Source organism: Cetorhinus maximus, chromosome 8 (assembly GCF_964194155.1).
Source record: "Cetorhinus maximus chromosome 8, sCetMax3.hap1.1, whole genome shotgun sequence".
Lineage (NCBI taxonomy): Eukaryota > Metazoa > Chordata > Chondrichthyes > Lamniformes > Cetorhinidae > Cetorhinus > Cetorhinus maximus.
The window spans coordinates 52,548,766-52,569,731 of NC_135886.1; the positions used below are offsets into that span (position 1 = coordinate 52,548,766).

A 20,966-nucleotide genomic window follows, 5' to 3' on the forward strand; every position below is an offset into this window, starting at 1 on the left:
ATGCTTACTTCTGTCACATTGGAGATCATTCCTGTTGCTCTTTTGTGCAACCTATGAGATAAATAAATTTCTTTTTTAACTGTGGTGACAAGAATAGTGTGGGTGTCTTTGCCGCCTGTCATCTAAGATTGCAATTAGCCAGACCAGAGCAGAAATTGAGTGGGTAAGTGCCTCAATTAATTTTGACCACCACCTTCCCACCCCACTCATCCCCAATCTCCCCCCATCTCCCCCCACACCTCTGCCTAGCAAAGACAGTGATGAGGGTGGGGTGATTTTAAAATAAACCCCTGGTCTCAAATAGATTTGCATAGCCTGAGGATGAGGAAAATCTGCCACAAAGGCAAGGTTGTTGCTTGCAGCATACCCATGTTGGGACAGCCATTACAGATAAGGACTCCATCTTTATTTCCTTCTTGCACTGGCAACTTTGCTGCATTGTTGCTGGAGTTCAATCAAACTACTTTCAAACTGATAAGGAATGTTTCAAACAAAGGTGAGACTTTCCTATCAAAGTCTGCTACAGGGAATACCGTGAGGTAACATTCCACCTGGGCCCTCACATCAACACAAAAGAATTTAGCAACCAAAGTTTCCACTTTAAAAATCCTAGTGCGCGAGCGTAGCTATAAATTCACACAAAACTCCACATCATAGGAATTCTTATAATTTGGAGCATGGTTAGGTCTTGTTCCATCACAACAGTGACAGAAACAGTGAGAGAAGGAGCCAGAGGATCAAACCTCTGTTATGGCACAGCTGATGGTAAATGCTGAGTTGTTCAAATCCCAAAGGGAAACTTGAAACAACTGCCGCAACTTGTTTGGTAATTTGTATACATTTTGAGATGTGTGCCCTGAATTCAGTAGTAATAAGACCACCAATTCTTACAGGTTATTACAAAACTAGATTAAACATTTATTAACAAGAAAAATGATTTTTAAGCACATACATGTGTCTACAAATTACTACTATGATAACTTCTAAAGGCCCCTACTTAATCTGACCCTCAGTTACACTTTCATTAGGGAACAGTAAGGCACGTAGATTTAAAAGACCCAGGCAAAGAAACATGATACCCTGAACAGTCAAATTCAAAGTGAGTTTTCTTAACTTCGGTTCTTTGTCGACAGCAGCTTGAGGCTTAGATGCTGGAGTCTTTTCACACTTGTTAGATCTTAGAATTCCTGCCCTTACACTCAGTCCTCTCTCCTTTATACATATTTTCCCCTTTTAATGCAAATTCCCATTGTTTCACTATGGGCGGAATTTTCTGAGCCCGCTGGCATGATAGGTGGCATGAGCGGAAAATATGGCACATCCTGTTTCATGATGGCATGAAAGCAGGTTGTGATCGTCCGCACAGCCCGACAACGGCGGGCCACGTTTTCTGCCATCGGTCAGCAGGGAGCTAATTGTAATACATCAACATATAATTAAAAGGCCATCCCGCCAGGCTCTTGGATCCCCGCCGTATTGTCCATCCGCGTCAGCGGGAAAGCACGTCGATGTGTTTCACAACAGCACACAGGCCACGTGCACTTGGCAGCCTTCAGTTTGGGGGAACTGAGGTGAGTGAGCAGCAACGTTCTCCATAGCTCGCCTTTTGTTTACAGGCCTCAGGGCCGTCGGGGGCAACTGCTGGCCAACATCGGAGGCAACTGCTGAGGGGGGTGTCCGGGAGTGGGGGTGGCTGGGGGTAGGGGGGGTGGGGGGGGGGGGTGGGGTTGTGTCCAGGGGCAAGTGCTGGCCAGCCTCGTAGGCAACTGCTGAAGGGGAGGAGGGGTATCAAGTGCTGCCCTGGTGCTGCATCCCGCACACAGGCATTTGAGGTGGGGGTCAGAGTAAGCGAGGGAAATGGCCACATATTAGGGACACCTGTATAAACTGACCATGCCTCTGCAACTGAGACAGATCAGGTGCAGTCACAGTGATATGATTGGGGTCAGGTTCCTAGCCTGCCTGCCCATGCAAGCAACGTGGTGGCACCAAAGGGCCACCAAGCGCTCCATACCTTACCCTCCCCCACCCCTCACAGCCCCACCCTCCCGCACAGACCACCACCACTTTATTGGACGGCGGAGCAATTGGACTGCACACGTTGTACAGACTCCTCGCCAACGCTGGCCATGTAGCAGTCACTGCTGGAGGTGCTCACAGCCCCTTGTAATCTTAGTGACCCGGTTAGGAGCTGTGTTCCCATGTCACAGGGTGACAGGGCAGCCATGCTGCGCACTCATCTCTGGCCATTAAAGGGGTGACCGGCACTCTCCGGGAAGCGTTAAGGGGCAGTCACACAGGGCCAGGAAAGGTGCTAAGTACACCCATCCTACCCACGTCTCTCTCTCTTTCATGCTGCAGGAGGACCATGTCAGGATCATGGATCCTGGTGACCTAGCTGTATGCCTGATGGCCTCCAGAGAGCGTAGAAGATGGAGGAGAGAGCGACTGAGGAACCTGGCTGCACAGAAGCAGGAGCAGCAACCCCATGAAGAAGGGGCAGCAGGGGCTCCCACACACGCTGCCCAGGAGCGACAGTGAGCCGTGGCTGGTCAGCGCCTAGCGACACCCACAGTCTATAGACACCGCCTGCCATTCCTGCAGATGACTGAGAACCAGTGTCACCAATGACTGAACACGTCTAGGGACCTGGTCACTCACATCTGCCACTTACTACGGGACTTGGCGCCAAGGGGACATGGAGAGCATCCACTGCCAGTGGCTGTGAAAGTGACCATGGTGCTCAATTTCTATGCCAGTGGTTCCTTTCAGGGCTCCACAGGTGACCCCTGTGGGATTTCACAATCCACCACCCACAAATGCATCCATGAGGTCACGGATGCCATCTTCTCCATGGCACACAACTTTGTGCATTTTGCCCGGGACCAGGACAGCCAGGATGCAAGGGCCATTGGATTCGCCCTGATCTTGGGATTCACACAGGTTCAGGGTGTGATTGACTGCATTCATGTGGTGCTCAGGTCTCCATCGCTACACACAGTGGACTTCATCAACTGCAAGGGCTTCCACTCACTGTGCAGCTGGTATACGAACACCAGAAACGCATCCTGCAGGTCTATGCACGGTTTCCAGGGAGTGTCCACGACACCTACATCCTGAGTCGCTCTCAGATCCCTGCAGTCTTCCAGGGTTCACGGAGGCTGTAGGGTTGGCTCCTTGGGGACAAGGGCTACCCACAGAGGCCATGGCTGATGACACCTGTGTAGCGGCCTCAGACTGCAGCAGAGTGAAGGTATAACGAGGCTCATGCTGTAACTCGCAACTTGGTGGAGCAAACCATCGGGATGCTGAAGATGCGGTTCTGGTGCCTGGACCGATCTGGTGGAGCCTGCAATACAGTCCACAGAGGGTGTCACACATCATCATCACCTGCTGTGCCCTTTACAACCTGGCGCTGCAATGGGGAGAGGAGCTGGCTGAGGAGCTGGAGGTCTCCTCCGATGAGGAGGACGCTGACGGGGATGAGGGTGAGGGAGTCCTCAATGATGACGTTGATGGGGATGACGTCCTCACACTGGCCAGACGAGGCAGGCGCGCTCAGGAGATCCTCATAGCTGCCAGATTTGTGGAGAATGATGACGATATGCCCCATAGATCTTCACATCGCAGTTGTGAACATTTGACTCCAGTCTGGCTTATCTCAGCACCAATACCCTCTGTGAGAATGCTCCTGTCACGGAGATGTAGTGAAGGCCCAATAGTTGCTCGATCACAGGAGGATGTTGATAACATGCAGTGAGGACACTCCATAGATTTTCACATAGCCTCTGAGAATGTCTGACTCCTGTCTGGCCGAGGACAGCTCGCTTGCGCTCCATGATCAGGGTCACCTCAGAGACGCAGCCATGAAACTTCAGATACATCTGATGGTGTGTCCACCTTCAGCACCTCAGCCCTTCAAGAGCTGATGCACAGCATCACTGGTCACAGGTGCTGGTGTGATGGGGGCCAGTCCCACCTTAAAGGTGCTGAGAGCACACGGAGAGAATGAGGGAACTCTGTGGCACCTGCCCACTACATTCTGGCAGCGATGACCAGCACTGCCAAGGTGCAGGCATCGGTAATGTGTCCAGGGAGTGTGAGGCTGGACCATCACTGTGGTCTGAAGGCTGCACAGAGCACAGGGAAGAGGCCCTGGACTGAGATACCTGCCTTTATCTTGTGAAGAAAGGTTTCACATCTGAGTGACATGAACACTGCTCATCAGAACAAAGAGCCACAGGCAGGGAGACATTCTTAGGAGTTTATTGACAATAGTGAACAGTATGTACAAGTGATCAACACCCATGGCCAGACTGTTTACCTAACTTCCCTAACCCTGCCGCTACATCTTGGTGCTCCCTGGACATCCACAGCGGAGGTGGAGGCAGCCTGCTGACTCTGACACCCTGTCTGTGATGACCTTGGCGGGAGTCCTTTAGAGGGCCGAGACTTGGAGGGCTCCGGCCTGCTTTCAGGGTCCTGCTGTGTGGCAGTGACACCCTCCTTGGCCTGTGGAGCTGGAGCTGCTGGGGTCACAGGGAGAGGGGATTCGGACGGGCCGGTCACTCCCCGGCACACCTGGGTGGTTGGCCCCGGGGTGTGCACCTGTTGATCCTCCTCCCTAGGGGTGCCCGAGGGCCCCTGGCTGACTCCGTGAGGAGAAGGGGAAGCTGGAGTGAGATCGAGCTGCCCAGCACCCCTCTCGTGTACACACTGTTGGAGGCCAACTATGCATCAGCGATGGAGTTTAGCCCGCACAGTAGTGCAGGAGTGATGTCCTGGGCCAAGGTCTCCATGGTGGCTGCCAGTGTTGACCTCGGTGCGTTGCGATGCCGGCGCTATCACCTCAGCCTGAAGATGGATGGACTCCTCCATCATGCCTTGCAATCTGAGGAATGCAGCAGACATCCCTTCCTGATGTTCCCGAGCTTGCCTTTGCAGCTCCAGCAACTGAGACATGACCGAGTCCAGAGGCTCATCATCTGACTCGGACTCAGCAACCTTTCTGGCCTCCAGCAGTCCTCTGAGTGCTGGGGACCTGGGAAGTCCCTGCCTCTGCTTGCTGTGGATTAGAAAGTATGATGTGCTCACCAGATTGTGGTCCCGAGGTTACTCTAAAGCTAGGTCCCACCAAAGTGTGTGTCTCTGCGCTGGTGGAGGGTGTGGGTGAGCGCTGTAACGGGACTTCAGGGAGAGTGCCTTCAGATTCCTCTTTAGAGTTTTCTTCGGGGCTTAATTGGAGGCCTTGGGTCATGGACTCTGTCGGCTGCTTCCAGATGTGCCTGCAAAAGCAAGGGGAGATAATTAGTGCATGGCAGTGGCCTGTGAAAGAGGACACATCACTCACAGCATGGTTGTCTGATGGATGTTGCACTGCTGGATCCTCACTTGGTAGAGCAGCACCGATCTCACCATCAGCACAGGACTGGTCCCAGTTATCGCCAGCCAGCTGGATGACTCTGTTTTCAAATTCTGTCAGAACTTTGATCTCTGGCATTCCTCCACCTGTCTGTGACCTTTCCCTCCTGTTGTGAGCCAGTTTGTCCTGCATGGATAGAGATGGGGAGAGTGTATCACGACGACTGCCGGGCCAGATGATAAGTATGTCTGGCCTGTGTGGGTGGTGAGTGGTCCCATGGACGGGATGAGGACAATGATGGCATGTGTGAAAGAGTGAATGGTGATGTCCCTTGAACTGGCAGTGAGTGAGGGCCCTGTGGATGTGTGACGGGTTTGTGAGTGCGTGAGTAATGAGCGATGAAAAGAGTGACTTACCCTGGCAGAACGGAGGAGATTCTTCACCCTTCTGCGGCACTGGGTGGCTGTCCTCTGCAGGGCGTTTGCGCTGACCAGCGCTGCCACCGCCTCCCAAGCCGGGTTGGTGACTTTGCTACCCATCCTGCGGCCAGAGCGGGGGTAGAGCACATCCCGGCGGGCCTCCATGGCATCCAGCAGTCGCTTGAGGGACCCATTGTTGAAGTGGAGGCCTCAGTCATTTTCCTTTGTTGGCCATGTCTCCCGGGCAGCGGTGGTGAGCTGGTGGTGATGAATGCTTTGCTGGCGGCTGCCTCTTAAAGATGGCGGCCAGCATGATGCAACAGCGGGGTGATGATGGGTGGGCAAGTCAGAGCCCACTCACCATTGAAAGGGCGTGTTTCATGGGAGTGAATAAATAATGAGGCGGACTCGGGACAATACAGTGTGAAAAGCCACCGTTTTTGTCGGCGGGCAGGACTCTATTTTACCTCTCATTGTACTAAGTTTTACCAGTAATCTTCAGGAAAAATAAACACACTGTTTCTAAACTTCACCTGGCTAGGCAATACATTTCACCCCTCCTTTGAAAGCAATGTAGTCTGGTTTATTTAAAAGTGCAAATGTTCCCTTGACACCTATGTTTACCTGCTTAACATTTCCAACCTAGCTCATCTTCTACCACATCAAAGCCTTCAGAGCAGCTGCCTTTAATCCAATTAAGACACACACACACACACACACACACAGACAAATACAGACACAGATACTGACAAATACAGACACAGATACTGACATTTTACAATAAATTCCAATAACATTATGAGAATTATTATATTGTCCTGACAACCCCCTCCTTATTAAAAAATGAACCATCGTAATTTAAAAAGACAGCTTCATTTTTATTAACCCATCTTATACTATTTCCTATACTTATCTATATACTTACAGTATTGCACTACTAAATGCATGCATTAGCATAACAATATATATATACAAACCCTTTGTATCAACAGAAATCATTTCAGTTCAGTGCCCAGGTTTTAAATGTCCAATTTTCCCTTTAAGCTTCAACTCTTGATATTGCATCTGCAATCAGATTTTTTCATCCTACTACATGTATAATCTGTAGATTAAATGGTTGCAGTAATAAACTCCACCTGAATAGCCGTGCACTTCCATCTTGAAATTTGTACAGAAACTGTAAAGGATTGTGGTCTGTATAAACAATTGTTTCTGATGAATTGTTTGCAACATAAATCTTAAAATGCTGCAACGCTAACATCAAACCCAAAGTCTCCTTTTTGATCATTGAATATCTTCTCTGTTGTACATTCAACTTCCATAAAAAGTTCCCTATCGGTTTTTCAATTCCAGTTTCATCTTCTTGTAACAGTACAGCCCCAGTGCCTATATCACTTGCATCAACGGCTAACTTAAATTTCTTGGCGTAATTGGGCACTGCCAAAACTGGTGTTGTAGTTAATACAGTTTTCAAACTGTCAAATGACTTCTGACCCTCCAGTGTCCATTGAAACTTCTTGTTCTTTTTTAATAGTTCAGTCAGTGGAGCAACCACTTGGCTAAAATTTGGTACAAATTTCTGATAAAACCCACTCATGCCCAGAAATCTCAAAACTTCTCATTTTGTTGTAGGCACTGGGAAATCCACGATAGCCTTGAATTTCACACCTCTCAGAGCCACCTTACCATGCCCAATGGTTTGGCCTAGATACGTAACTTGCGCTTTTGCAAATTCACTTTTAGCCAAGTTAGCTTCTTGTAATCAAGTAAATGCTCCTCCTATGTATGTCTGAAAACTATTAAGTTGTCAATATAAACAGTACAATTGCTCAGACCTGCAATTACTTTGTTTGTCAGTCTTTGAAATGTAGCAGGCACATTTTTCATACCAAACGGCATGAGGTTAAACTGATATAGTCCATCTGGCATCACAAAAGCCGATATCTCCTTTGCTCTCTCCTATAGTGGTACTTGCCATATCCTTTTAGTAAGTCAATCTTTGTGATAAATTTTGCTTGTCCCACTTTCTCAATACAATCTTCCAACCGTGGTATAGGATATGAATCCGCTTTTGTCATCGCATTTGCCTTTCGATAATCCACACACAGTCTTTGTGTTCAATTTGGTTTTGGTACCAGTACAATAGGCAAACTCCAGTTACTGCAACTAGACTCAATAATATAATTTTGAAGCATGAATTCGATTTCTTTATGTACATATGATAACTTTTGCTGGATTTAGTCTATAAGGATGTTGACTTAGCGAAGATGAAAGTTCTACACATACATCATGTACAGCTGAATTTGTCCTTCCCAGCTTATTTCCACAAATATCTTTGTGTGACCACAATAGCTTTTCCAAATCACTTTGATACTTGTCTGGAAGGTAACTCAATATTGCATTTAAATTTTCGAACACTCTCTCATTATCCAATTTGATTAGAGGAAAATCAATTTCAGAATCTTGCATTCCTACCTCTTTTTCTTCATCCACCATCACTAATACCTCCTTTTGGTCCTCTTCTCTGTCAAAGTACTTTTTAAGCATATTTACATGACACGCTCTCTGCTTCTTTCTTCTATCTGGAGTATTTATTAAATAATTTACTTCACTCAATTTCTTTTCAATCCTGTAAGGCCCACTAAGCCTTGCCTTTAATGAGTTAACCAGTACTGGTAACAGAACTAACACTTTCTCGCCAGTGATGAAACTACGAGCTGTAGCTTTCCTGTCTGCTTTCATTTTCTCCACTTGCTGCAATATCTTTAATTATTCCCTAGCCAACTCACATGTTCTATCCAATGTTTCTCTGAAGTTTGATACATAATCCAGGAGAGTAGTTTCTGAATTTTGACACACCAATTTCTCATGAATCAATTTCAGTGTTCCCCTTACCTCATGACCATAAACTAGTTCAAACAGACTAAAACCAGTCAATGCATTAGGAGCGTCCCTAATGGCAAATAACAAAAATGGAATTCCCCTATCCCAATCCTGTGCATAATTCTAACTGTACACCTTCATCATGGTTTTTAGAGTTTGATGCCATCTTTCCAAAACCCCTTGTGACTCAGGATGATAAACTGTTGATTTAAATTGTTTTATTCCCAAACTGTTCATTACCTCTTTAAACAGCTGTGACATGAAATTTGAACCCTGATCTGATTGTATTTCCTTAGGTAAACCATATCTTCTAAAAAAAATTAGGTAATTCTTTCACAATTTTCTTTGTTGTAACATTTCTGCAATTTCCAACACACAGATTTCATATGTCCAAATTTATTACAGTGAAAACACCTCAATTTTCGAGTGTCACCTCAGCATCTTCCTTTTCATTCTGAGAAAACATTTCCTACGAATTTCCACCTATTCCTTCTCTTCCCTGACTACCACCTTCCTTTCATCTTCCCACTTTCTATCCTTTTCTGATTTAAAAGGGTGACAAAAAAAGATTTACATCTATGAACTAAATCATAATCATCAGCTATCTCTGCTGCTTGTCTCACCATTTCAACCCTCTGTTACGCCACATGAGTTCTCATTGCCGAAGGAATTGAATCTTTAAATTCTTCCATAAGATTTAGCTGCATATCTTGTTTCTATCTTTAATGCCCGTATCCACCAGTCAAAATTATTTTGTTTTACTCTGTCAAACTCAGTATAAGTTTGCCCAGGCTGTTTCCTCATATTCCTAAATTTTTGCTTGTATGCCTCAGGAACCAACTCATATGCACTCAAAATAGCCTTTTTTTTTTACCACATCACAATTCACCGACATTCCTTCTGACAGTGAAGCATAAACCTCATGTGCTCTACCCACCAACCTGGATTGTAACAACAATGTCCAGTTTTCCTGTGGCCATTTTATCTGTTTAGCTATCTCCTCAAATGAAATAAAGAATGCTTCAACACCTCTTTCCTCAAATTTTGGAAGAGCTTGTACAAATTTAAACATCTCCCCACTGGGTTTTAGGTTAAAGGTTTTTTCCTTTTTCTACATCAGAACTTTCCTCAGCATCTGATGTCTCCTTTTTAAAATCCAGCTTTGTAAGCTGAAATTCTCTGTCTCTTTCCTTCATTTTCTTTTCTATTGCGAACTTTTCCCTCTGGAGATCAAGTTTTTGTATTTCCATTTCTTTTTGAAATAATCTCTCTTTTTCCCTTTTTCTGCTGCCTCTACTTGTTTTTTTTTCATTTCCAATTCTTTTTCCTTTTCACTTGCCTCCAATTCAAGTTTTCTCAGTTCCTTTGCTGGTTCAAATTCAAGCCTCTTCATTTCTAACTGAAGTCTCACTACATCCAGCTGTGACTCGCTGTGACAGTCAGGTATCACAGAATCACACAGTGCAGAAGAGGCCCATCGAGTCTGCACCGACACGTGAGAAACACCTAACCTACCTACCTAATCCCATTTATCACTTCCAACTTTAAATGTTGTGCTATACCTTCAATTATATCTGCTTTCTTCACCCCTGCAGGTAACGCCAATTGTAATTTATCTGCCAATTCCATTAACTTAACATTAATTTTCTTTCGTAAACCAGCCAAAGTTATAACTTCAACTCCTAGACAAGCCTGAGCAACTGCCAAAGCCATATTGCAGTCTCACCACTATAAAAAAAACCTCACCCCAACTCTTGAATTCAAAGTGCCTCTCATACTCAAAACCTTAAGATTCACCAACTCCAGTCCAATCAAGGAATTTCAAATATATCCCAGACGAGCCTCCAACTATGTTATAGAACAGCCAATGGTAAATGCTGAGTTGTTCAAACCCCAAAGGGAAACTTGAAGCAATTGCCACAACTTGTTTTGCAATTTGTATTAATTTTGAGATGCGTGCCTTGAATTCAGTAGTAATAAGACCACCAAGTCTTATAGGTTTTTACAAAATTCCGAAAGTGCGTGGACTTTACCTTTCTGATAATAAAAATCTCTCATCTCACTAAGTTTTACCAGTAATCTTTGGGAAAAATAAACACACTGTTTCTAAACTTCACCTGGCTAGGTAACACATGTCACCCCTTTTGAAAACAATCTAGTCTGGTTTATTTAAAAGTGCAAGTGTTCCCTTGACACCTAAGTTTACCTACTTAACATTTCCAACCTATCTCGTCTACCACCACATCAAAGCCGTCAGACCAGGTGTCTTTAATCCAATTAAGTCTCACACACACTCACGCACATGCACGCGCGCACCCACACACACACACACACACGCATCACTATTTTACAATAAATTCCAATAACACTATGGGAATTATTATTTCTTCCTGACATCTCTCTTCACCAATTCCCTGGAGTTCCTGTAACTGCTGAAATGAATTGGAAATCAATCCAATCAAAAATTGGCTGCAATTTTACTGCTTTTGAAATACACCCTAGAAGGAAAAAACAGTCCAGATCAGCACTCTTATTTCCCAGTTTCTCTGGTGTTCCATTTTAAGGTATACAAAACGAGTTTGGACCAGTATTCTTATTTCCCACTTTTTACTGTTTTTTTTCATTCTGGGACAGGGGTGGAACAAGCTTCAGACACAATTGTTTGTCTGACTGGAATTCCCAAATGTTTCTCATTAAGTTCTCAGTGCATGTTAGACTTACATTCCTTTGTATTTAATCTTCCCATGCATTATAAATAATGTACTGTGCTTGCTTAAAGTGGCACAGGGCCAGGCCTCTGTGCAGTAAACGGGTGAGTGAATCGTAAAATATAGAGAGAGAAGTGAATAGAATACTGCTGGAAAAACTGGTTAGAGCTGTTTGATACTGGGGAGTTTTAGAAAGTTTCCAAATGGTTTCTGTGTCAGTCGATTGAATGGACTCTAACCCTGGTTACTGCACAGGGAGGTCAGTGGGACACACCTCAGCCAGGCAGCCAATGGTATCTGTATTATTACCTGGCAGACAGTTTTTTGTTGTTAGTTGGACCAGAAAATGTATACAATGCTACTTATCATCTGCTCTACACTGATATTGCAAAGATCCTAAGTCCAGGAACTGTTGTCCTTGTGCCAGGACACATTGAACATCTCAAAAATGTGAAAGAAAATCTCTAACGGACTTTTAGTTAAATTGAACCATTACCCTTATCCAGCAGCAGCTTTTTAACACAATTCCTGTGTAGTTTCCTCTCAATCAGTTTCCCTACTAGACGACGATCCATATTTGACCTCTTAGCCAGTACATTACAGCTGACTGTACATGAGCTATCAGTTCTCACATTGCTTCTAGATATGAGTCAGTGCATTTCCTTATTGGTGATTTCTTCCAGTTCCCATCCCCTCCCCCTCAAATATCTCCACATTTGATCGAACCAATTCTCCTCTTCCCCATGGTTAGTGACAGTTCCAGCTTCACCAGGAAGTAGAGATTGTTGTCAGGGTGACTCACTTAGAAAACAAAGAAACAGAATGAGAATAGGATAAGTTCCATCCTGTTCTTTCACAGAACCTGTTCTAATCAGACACAGAACCATAAAATTGAACACTGAGAGAAACTCTTCACCCCATCTTGCTTATTTTTTATTGAACTTTTTCCCCATGGCCCTGCAATTTTCCCCTTTGAGTATTTATTCAATTCTCTTGTCACTGAATTTGCTTTCTTTACCCTTTCAGACAGCTCATTCCAGATCAGCACAACTTGATGTGTAAAACAAACCTTCATGTCACTTCTAGTTCTTTAGCCAATTACTTCAGTGTCCCCTGGTAACCCATCCTTCTACCACTGGAAATAGTATCCCCCTTACTTACTCTATCAAAACCCTTTATGATGCCGAATACCTCCGTCAAATCTCCCCATTTCTGCTCTATAGAGAACAATCCTAGGTTCTCCAATGTTTCTGTGCAATTGAAGTCTTTTATCCCTGCTACCATTCGAGTAAAGTTCCTCTGAAGCCTCTCTGAGGCCTCTGCATCCTTCCTAAAGCTTGGTGCCCAGAAATGGATGCAATACTCTGACTGGGGTCTAACATGTGATTTATACAGATTAAGCATTACTTCCTTACTTTTTACTCTCTACCCCTATTTATAATGTCTAAGAACCCATATGCCTTTTTGATAGCCTTCTCAAATTATCCTGCGTATGTGTATGTACGCATGACCAGATCTCCCTGTTTCTGCTCTCCTTTAAAATAACACCTTTCAGACTCATCATCTTTAACATAAGCAAGTTCATAGCAATGAAGAAAATAATGACACCAAAGATTGACAAATCACCAGGGCCAGATGGTTCCCATACCAGGGTTTTAAACGAAGTAAATAAAAACATTTTCAGGTACCTTAAGCTTGATCCTTTAAAGTACTCTCAATTCAGGAACAGTCCCTTTAGATTGGAAGGTTGCACACATCACTCTACAATTTAAGAAAAGCCAGAGAGAGAATCCAGGGAATTGTAGACCAGGCAATTGCTAAAATGATCGAACCCCAACCCCACCGGGTGGGGAGGCCCCAGCTGAATGCAGGCAGCCTCCCAGCAACAGCCCGGGGGGGAAATATTTTTAATCATAGAGGGGGCCACGGGCAGGGAAGGCAATCCCCGCAGCCCTAGCTACTTGCTCAGTGGAGTCACCCCTCCGTCAATTAAATGTAAAAGGCATTTGGGCTACCTTCCGGCTGCTGCAGGGCCTCTGCATGTATCAACCATTGACCTGATGGCACTGCCGAACTGCCAGTCCTCTGACCGGTCTCCTGAACAGGATGGCAAATCTGGGGGCAGCTTAGTAATGAGCTGCCACTGGTACAATCAAGGGGGAGTTCCTGCTAGCCGGTCGGCTGGCTGTGTTGCTGACAGACACTTCCGACTGCTGTCAGGACCACTGGAAACGTTGGAGCAGGCTCAGGGATCACTGGGTGAAGTGTGCTGGGATCTAGAACATTGGAGCAGGCTGAGGGATCACTGGGTGAAGTGTGCTGGGCTCTAGAACATTGGAGCATGTTCAGGGATCACTGGGAGAAGTGTGCTGGGATCTAGAACATTGGAGCAGGCTCAGGGATCACTAGGTGAAGTGTGCTGGGATCTAGAACATTGGAGCAGGCTCAGGGATCACTGGGTGACGTGTGCTGGGATCTAGAACATTGGAGTAGGCTCAGGGATCACTGGGAGAAGTGTGCTGGGCTCTAGAACATTGGAGCAGGCTCAGGGATCACTGAACCCCCTTGTCCTCACTTATCACCCCACCAGCCTCCACATTCAAAGGATCATCCTCCACCATTTCTGCCAACTCCAGCATGATGCCACCACCAAACACATCTTCCCTTCACCCCCCCGGTGGCATTCCACAGGGATGGTTCCCTCCGGGACACCCTGGTCCACTGCTCCATCACCCGCTACACCTCAACCCCCTCCCACGGCACCTTCCCATGCAAACGCAGAAGGTGCAACACCTGCCCCTTTACTTCCCCCCTCCTCACCGTCCAAGGACCCAAACACTCCTTCCAAGTGAAGCAGCATTTCACTTGCACTTCCCTCAATTTAGTCTACTGCATTCGTTGCTCCCAATGCAGTTTCCCCCACATTGGAGAGACCAAATGCAGACTGGGTGACCGCTTTGCAGAACACCACAAACATGACCCAGATCTCCCTGTCGCTTGCCATTTCAACACTCCACCCTGCTCTCATGCCCACATGTCCGTCCTTGGCTTGCTGCATTGTTCCAGTGAAGCTCAACGCAAACTGGAGGAACAGCACCTCATCTTCCGACTAGGCACTTTATAGCCTTCTGGACTGAATATTGAGTTCAACAATTTTAGATCATGAACTCTCTCCTCCATCCCCACCCCCTTTCCGATCCCCCCCTTTTTTTTTCCAATAATTTATATAGATTTTTCTTTTCCCACTTATTTCCATTATTTTGAAACGTATTTCCATCCATTGTTTTATCTCTACCTTTTAGCCTATTTCGATCCCTTCCCTTCACCCCACCCCACCCCCACTAGGGCTATCTGTACCTTGCTCATCGTGCTTTCTACCCTTAATTAGCACATTCCTTAGATAATATCACCACCTTCAACACCTCTTTGTCCTTTTGTCTATGACATCTTTTGGCTATCTCCACCTATCACTGGCCCTCTATCCAGCTCTACCTGTCCCACCCACCCCCCCCCCCCCCCCCACCCCGCCTTAAACCAGCTTATATTTCACCTCTTTTCTATTTTTACTTAGTTCTGTTGAAGAGTCATACGGACTCTAAACGTTAACTGTGTTCCTCTCCGCAGATGCTGTCAGACCTGCTGAGTTTTTCCAGGTATTTTGATTTTTGTTTTACCCTTTCAAACAGTGCATTCCAGATCATGACAATTCACCTGGATGAATAATGATTGTACATAAAGGCCTGGATTTTCACTCCCGAGGCAGGTATGGAGATTGGGGAAATCTCCCGACTTGCCACACCTGCCTTGGGAAAGTGCCCTGAATGCTGGGATCTCCGTTCTGAGGGAATGGATGCAAGATGGAGTCAGGCCTGCCACTCCAGATGCAGATTGGAGGCATCCACAGGGGCTGCTGAGTGCCGAGGCAGGTTGGTTAATAGGCTCGCCTTGGTTCTCTAGGACTTCGTAGCAGTTGTTTTCTTAAACATTCGGCCTTCTAACCCTCACCATCCGCTGCCCATGCTGATAATTGCCAATTCATGCTGACTCATGGTCACTCATCCACCCACTGGGCCCGTATAACCTCTATGCCAATTCAGTGCCAACATATGACCCGCACCTATCCTCATGGCTCCTTATGGCCCCATGCCAACTTAATACCCCTCTCACCCACCACCCTTTGCCCTTATACCCTCCATGCCAACTCAGCCAGTATCTACCATGAACAGACATTAGGGACCATGAAATAAAATAATGTCCTAAATATCTATTGCAAACTTCACTATATAAAAAACACTGTCATTCATGAAAGCCCACTCAATACATTTAAATCACCACAAGTATTTAATCCCTTATAAAAACAAGCATTTGTATGCATAACCCCACACCAAAGACAGCTCGTCCTTCAATAACTTCTTTGAGCTGTTAATCAAACTGTGAACTTACAGGCCACTGTGATAATGATAGCTTGTAGAAAGCAATCAAGCAGTAATAATGCTATAAAGATAGGAGTTAGGGTTATGTCAGCAGTTATTAAAAGAGCTAGCACAATTTATTTTCAATTCAGACACAGGCAGGCTGTTTGTTTTTAATTTTTAAAGGGCAGGCTATTGAAATAACTTGACATCTTTTCAGTTCCAAAGATCTTATTGACCCTTCTCAGGCATTTGCATCTACTGTAAAAATTCAGAACTCACACACTGCAGGTTAAAGCCTTTGCAACAGTGAAAATGAGGTCTGTTTGAACACAGCACTGAGTCCAAATGGCCCTACTGGGTTTGGGTTCCCCTCATGCATGAGTCACATCCCACCCCAATTCATCCACTCCCTTCCCCCTGGCAAAAATAGAGGCAGGACATCTAGTTCTAGGCCCTGCCTGCCATTCCTAAAGGTCCCTGGAGTCTCTACAACTCCGTAAAAAATCTAGGGCGAAAGGTTAACATGACTTGGATTTAGTGTACTGGTATGTTTTAGGTAGTTACATAATGCAGATCAATGGGTAAACCAATAACAATTCAAACATTCACATCCGGGACGGTGGAGGAAGAATTAAGGACGTTTAAAAATAGAATGTGAGTCAACAACCTTCTTTCTAAGCAATCCGGACTGCTCGTTTGTTGCTGCTTCCTTTCAAACTACAGTCCATTTTGAAACTGCCATCTTGTTGCCTGGCTGCCAACTCTTAACACTAATTGCCCAATCAGTCTGCATTGACAATGGATTCCCAACCTTCTATCTATTATGCTGAAGGATCCCTCAGTTGCGCAGGAGACTAGAGTTGAAGGACTGAAAGACAGAGGCAGGAACATTGCAATGACCAGGGTTACAAAAGTAGGATGAACCAATGTCTCAGAAGAACTTGAAAACAAGGACCAGAATTTCTAACTCAGCACAACAGTCAGTTGGGGGTGACGGTGGGTGGGATTAATAATGCGGCAACGACTTTTGGATGAGTGGAGTTTGAGTGGGGAGGAAATCAGGAGGCCGTGGAAGAAGGTGAATCATGGAGTAATGAATGTGGATGGGGATTTCCTCCATAATGTAGCTGAGCTGAACAATGATTGAAATAAACAGTCTTGATGATGGGATATAGGATTAGAACTTAACTCAGGTTCAAATAGGACAAAATCGGGCATTCGTAGATATAGATTTAAAAAATTGTTAGACCTAATAAAGCACAATCCATTATCATTGATCAATCCCAGATACTCACCTCCTCACCAGGGGTGAGTGCTTCCTCAGCACACTGTGTTTAACAAAATCATAAGGTGATTATAATTTTAAAGAATATTTATTCTAACAATCTGAACAGCTCTGGCAAGAATTGATTTATTGTCCATCCCTGGTTGCCTTGAGAAGCAATGGGCTTTCTCCTTGAACCACTGCAGCCCTGGTGGATATGATGCTGTCACACTGGTGTTAGATAGGGACCGTTTATACTGTCAGCTTCAATGGCTTTCTCTAGCAATTTAACTTGTTCTTTGAGCTGGAATATTTAAGCCTCTTTAGACCTTCATTTGGTTCAGTAATCATTGTTGCATATATTGAGCTTTGCTGTGCTACAATTTGGAATTACTGTTAATTCAATGGGTTAAGACTGACATTTCAAAATAAGATGATCATTATTTATCTTGGAACTGAGGTCCATTTGTTCCCTAGAATTTATTGTATTTCTGAATTGTATTTATTGTATTCACTGACAAGAGCAGCCTCTTGGACTTGGATTTTTTTAGGTATCCAAGAATCGACACCAGTATTCCCATCACCTAGATATGTGTCCAGCAGCCCTGTCCTATCCCAGAGTAACAACGCCTCAGTTCAGCTTCCAGTGCGATCAGGTGGACCCATGATGGATGGAAGAGAAAAGATCAACACAAGACCGTTTCAGAGGTTCCAGTTCCACACAGGTGGGCCCTGAAGGGCATGGTCACCATGGGCAAGGTGGACCAGACAACCAATGCCCACTGAAGCCCTCACTGGGATTCCTACTAATACTTGGAGTTACTCTAATCAGCATCGCACTCATGCTGAAAACTCATACAAAAGCAAAATACTGCAGATGCTGGAAATCTGAAATAGTGACAGAAACTGCTGGAAATGCTCAGCAGGCCAGGCTGCATCTGCGGAGAGAGAAAGAGAGTTAACGTTTCAGGTCGATGACCTTTTGTTAGATGACAAGTCACAGACCTGAAACGTTAACTCTGCTTCTCTCTCCACAGAGGCTGACAACTCAGGAGCCACATTCAGTTGGACTGAGGAACATTCTCTTATAATTCAGTTTGGCCCATTTTGTAGCTGCTCTGTGACTCCTTGTTGCCCATCCTGGCTGTGAGCTGAAGCGCTCTGCCATTCTCCAGCATCCTTCATTCTAAAAAAAAAATCCCTCTAAAAGGCATGGGGCTGACTGCTACATCTCCATTGATATCAGCAGCAGATTGCATCCTGCCCCATTGCAGAGAGGTAGACCAGAGAGTCCACCCAGCACATGGACAGCTGTCCTCAACCCAGAATAATGGGTCGTTTACAGGCAGTGAGGAAAGGGGAAGGGCAGATCAGAGAATGCAGGTCCCATCCTGAACCAGTGATCAAAAAACACCAGAATCTCTCTACACACGGGGCCATGATGGTGAGACACTCTCTGTAAAAGGAGCCCTGATGATGAGACTCTCTCTATAAAAGGGGTCCCTGATGGTGAGACTCTATTAAAGGGGTCCCTGATGGTGAGACTCTCTCTATAAAAGGTGTCCCTGATGGTGAGACTCTCTCTATAAAAGGGGTCCCTGATGGTGAGACTCTCTCTATAAAAGGAGCCGTGATGGTGAGACTCTCTCTATCAAAGGAGCCCTGATGGTGAGATTCTCTCTATAAAAGGGGTCCCTGATGGTGAGACTCTCTATAAAAGGGGTCCTGACAATAAGACTCTTTATGTAACAGGGTCCCTGATGGTGAGACTGCCTTTATGAAAGGGGTCTGTCTGGCAGGAGGCAGAGTGGGGATAAGGGGGTCCTTCTCAGGATGGCGGCTGGTGACTAGTGGAGTTCCGCAGGGGTCAGTGTTGGGACCACAACTTTTCACTTTATACATTAATGATCTAGATGAAGGAACTGAGGGCATCCTGGCTAAGTTTGCAGATGATACAAAGATAGGTGGAGGGACAAGTAGTATTGAGGAGGCGGGGAAGCTGCAGAAAGATTTGGGCAGGTTAGGAGAATGGGAAAAGAAGTGGCAGATGGAATACAACGTGGGGAAGTGTGAGGTCATGCACTTTGGTAGGAAGAATAGAGGCATAAACTATTTTCTAAATGGGGAGCGAATTCAGAAATCTGGAGTGCAAAGGGACTTGGGAGTCCTAGTCCAGGATTCTCTTAAGGTTAACTTGCAGGTTGAGTCGGTAGTTAGGAAGGCAAATGCAATGTTGGCATTTATTTCGAGAGGACTAGAATATAAAAGCAGGGATGTGCTGCTGAGGCTTTATAAGGCTTTGGTCAGACCACATTTAGAATATTGTGAGCAATTTTGGGCCCCGTATCTCAGGAAGGATGTGCTGGCCCTGGAGAGGGTCTAGAGGAGGTTCACGAGAATGATCCCAGGAATGAAAAGCTTAACATATGAGGAACGTTTGAGGACTCTGGGTCTATACTCGATGGAGTTTAGAAGGATGAGGGGTGATCTGATTGAAACTTACAGAATACCGAAAGGCCTGGATAGAGTGGACGTGGGGAAGATGTTTCCATTAGTAGGAGAGACTAGGACCTGAGGGCACAGCCTCAGAGTAGAGGGAAGACCTTTTAGAACAGAGATGAGGAGAAACTTCTTTAGCCAGAGAGTGGTGAATCTATGGAATTCATTGCCACAGAAGGCTGTGGAGGCCAGGTCATTGAGTGTATTTAAGACCGAGATAGATAGGTTCTTGATTGGTAAGGGGATCAAAGATTACGGGGAGAAGGCAGGAGAATGGGGTTGAGAAACTTATCTGCCATGATTGAATGGCGTAGCAGACTCGATGGGCCGAATCGCCTAATTTCTGCTCCTATGTCTTATGGTCTTGTGGGTCCCTGATGGTGGAAGTCTCTCGTAAAGGGTCATTGACGGTGAGACTCTCTTTCTCTCAGTGTTATGACCGGGATGGAGGAGTGTGCCTATGATCTAGCCCTACTGCTCTGCAGGCTTTACCATTAATTTTCTCATCTAAGTAGCCAATCTTCTATTTCCCCTACTGATGCCCAGAATAAAAAAGCCTTCGACCAGGCTTCTTTTAATAAACTCAGAACGATAGTTTCTTATGAACCGAAACTTCTTTTAACAAGTGGCGAGTACTGGTTAACACACAATTGTAATCAGGAAGTATAACTATCTATCTCTTCCTAAAGAATTCCCCCAGCACACACACACACACACACAGATAAACAAAGGACAAACAGATAGAGTCTCTCTGCAGAGATGAGGTCTAAAGGATGGGCGTTATAAAATAAAAGACAAAGTCCACAGGGTCTCAATGCTGTCGACCTGGAGCTCCCTTGTGTGAAGACAGCTGGTCCTAGTGGACATCTGGAAGTTCTCACCGACTGGTCTCAGCTTTGCAGGTCCAAGTGCAGAGCAATTACACTCAGATAAGTGATCTCCGGCTACAGGTTGATAAGCATACACAATTTTAGGCAAGGTATACAGGGAGACAGAGAGAGAGAGAGAGAAACAGTTCGGGTAGCCTTCCTTCCTCAGCTTGTTCCCCAACAAGGCTGACTTCAAAAACCTCTCCTCATAAGACATCATCCCAGGCATTGATCTAGTAAACCTCCTCTGAACCGCCTTCAATGCATTTACATCCTTCCTTAAATAAGGAGACCAAAACTGCACACAGTGTTCGAGATGTGGTCTCACCAATGCCCTGTATAACTGAAACATAACATCCTTACTTTTATGTTGAATTCCTCTCCTAATAAAGGATAGCATTCCATTAGCCTTCTTAATTATTTGCTATACCTGCATACTAACATTTTGTGACTCATGTACTAGAACACCTAGATCCCTCTGCACCTTGGAATTCTGCAGCCGTTTTCCATTTAAGTAATACTCTGCTTTTTTATTCTTCCTGCCAAA

The 20,966-nt window shown here is 45.4% G+C and overlaps 1 protein-coding gene across 4 annotated transcripts in view; it reads left to right on the top strand.

Moving 5' to 3' along the window:
- Positions 1 to 20,966, top strand: part of etv7 (ETS variant transcription factor 7) — a 60,910-nt gene that overhangs the window by 26,811 nt on the left and 13,133 nt on the right. For 2 of the 4 annotated variants that reach the window (XM_078546844.1, XM_078546845.1), the window contains exon 5: positions 17,603 to 17,776. The exons of the other annotated variants lie outside the window; for them this stretch is intronic. In XM_078546844.1, the coding sequence (XP_078402970.1) occupies positions 17,603 to 17,776 (174 nt within the window). The remainder of the gene's footprint in view (positions 1 to 17,602; positions 17,777 to 20,966) is intronic. 4 annotated transcript variants of the gene reach the window in all.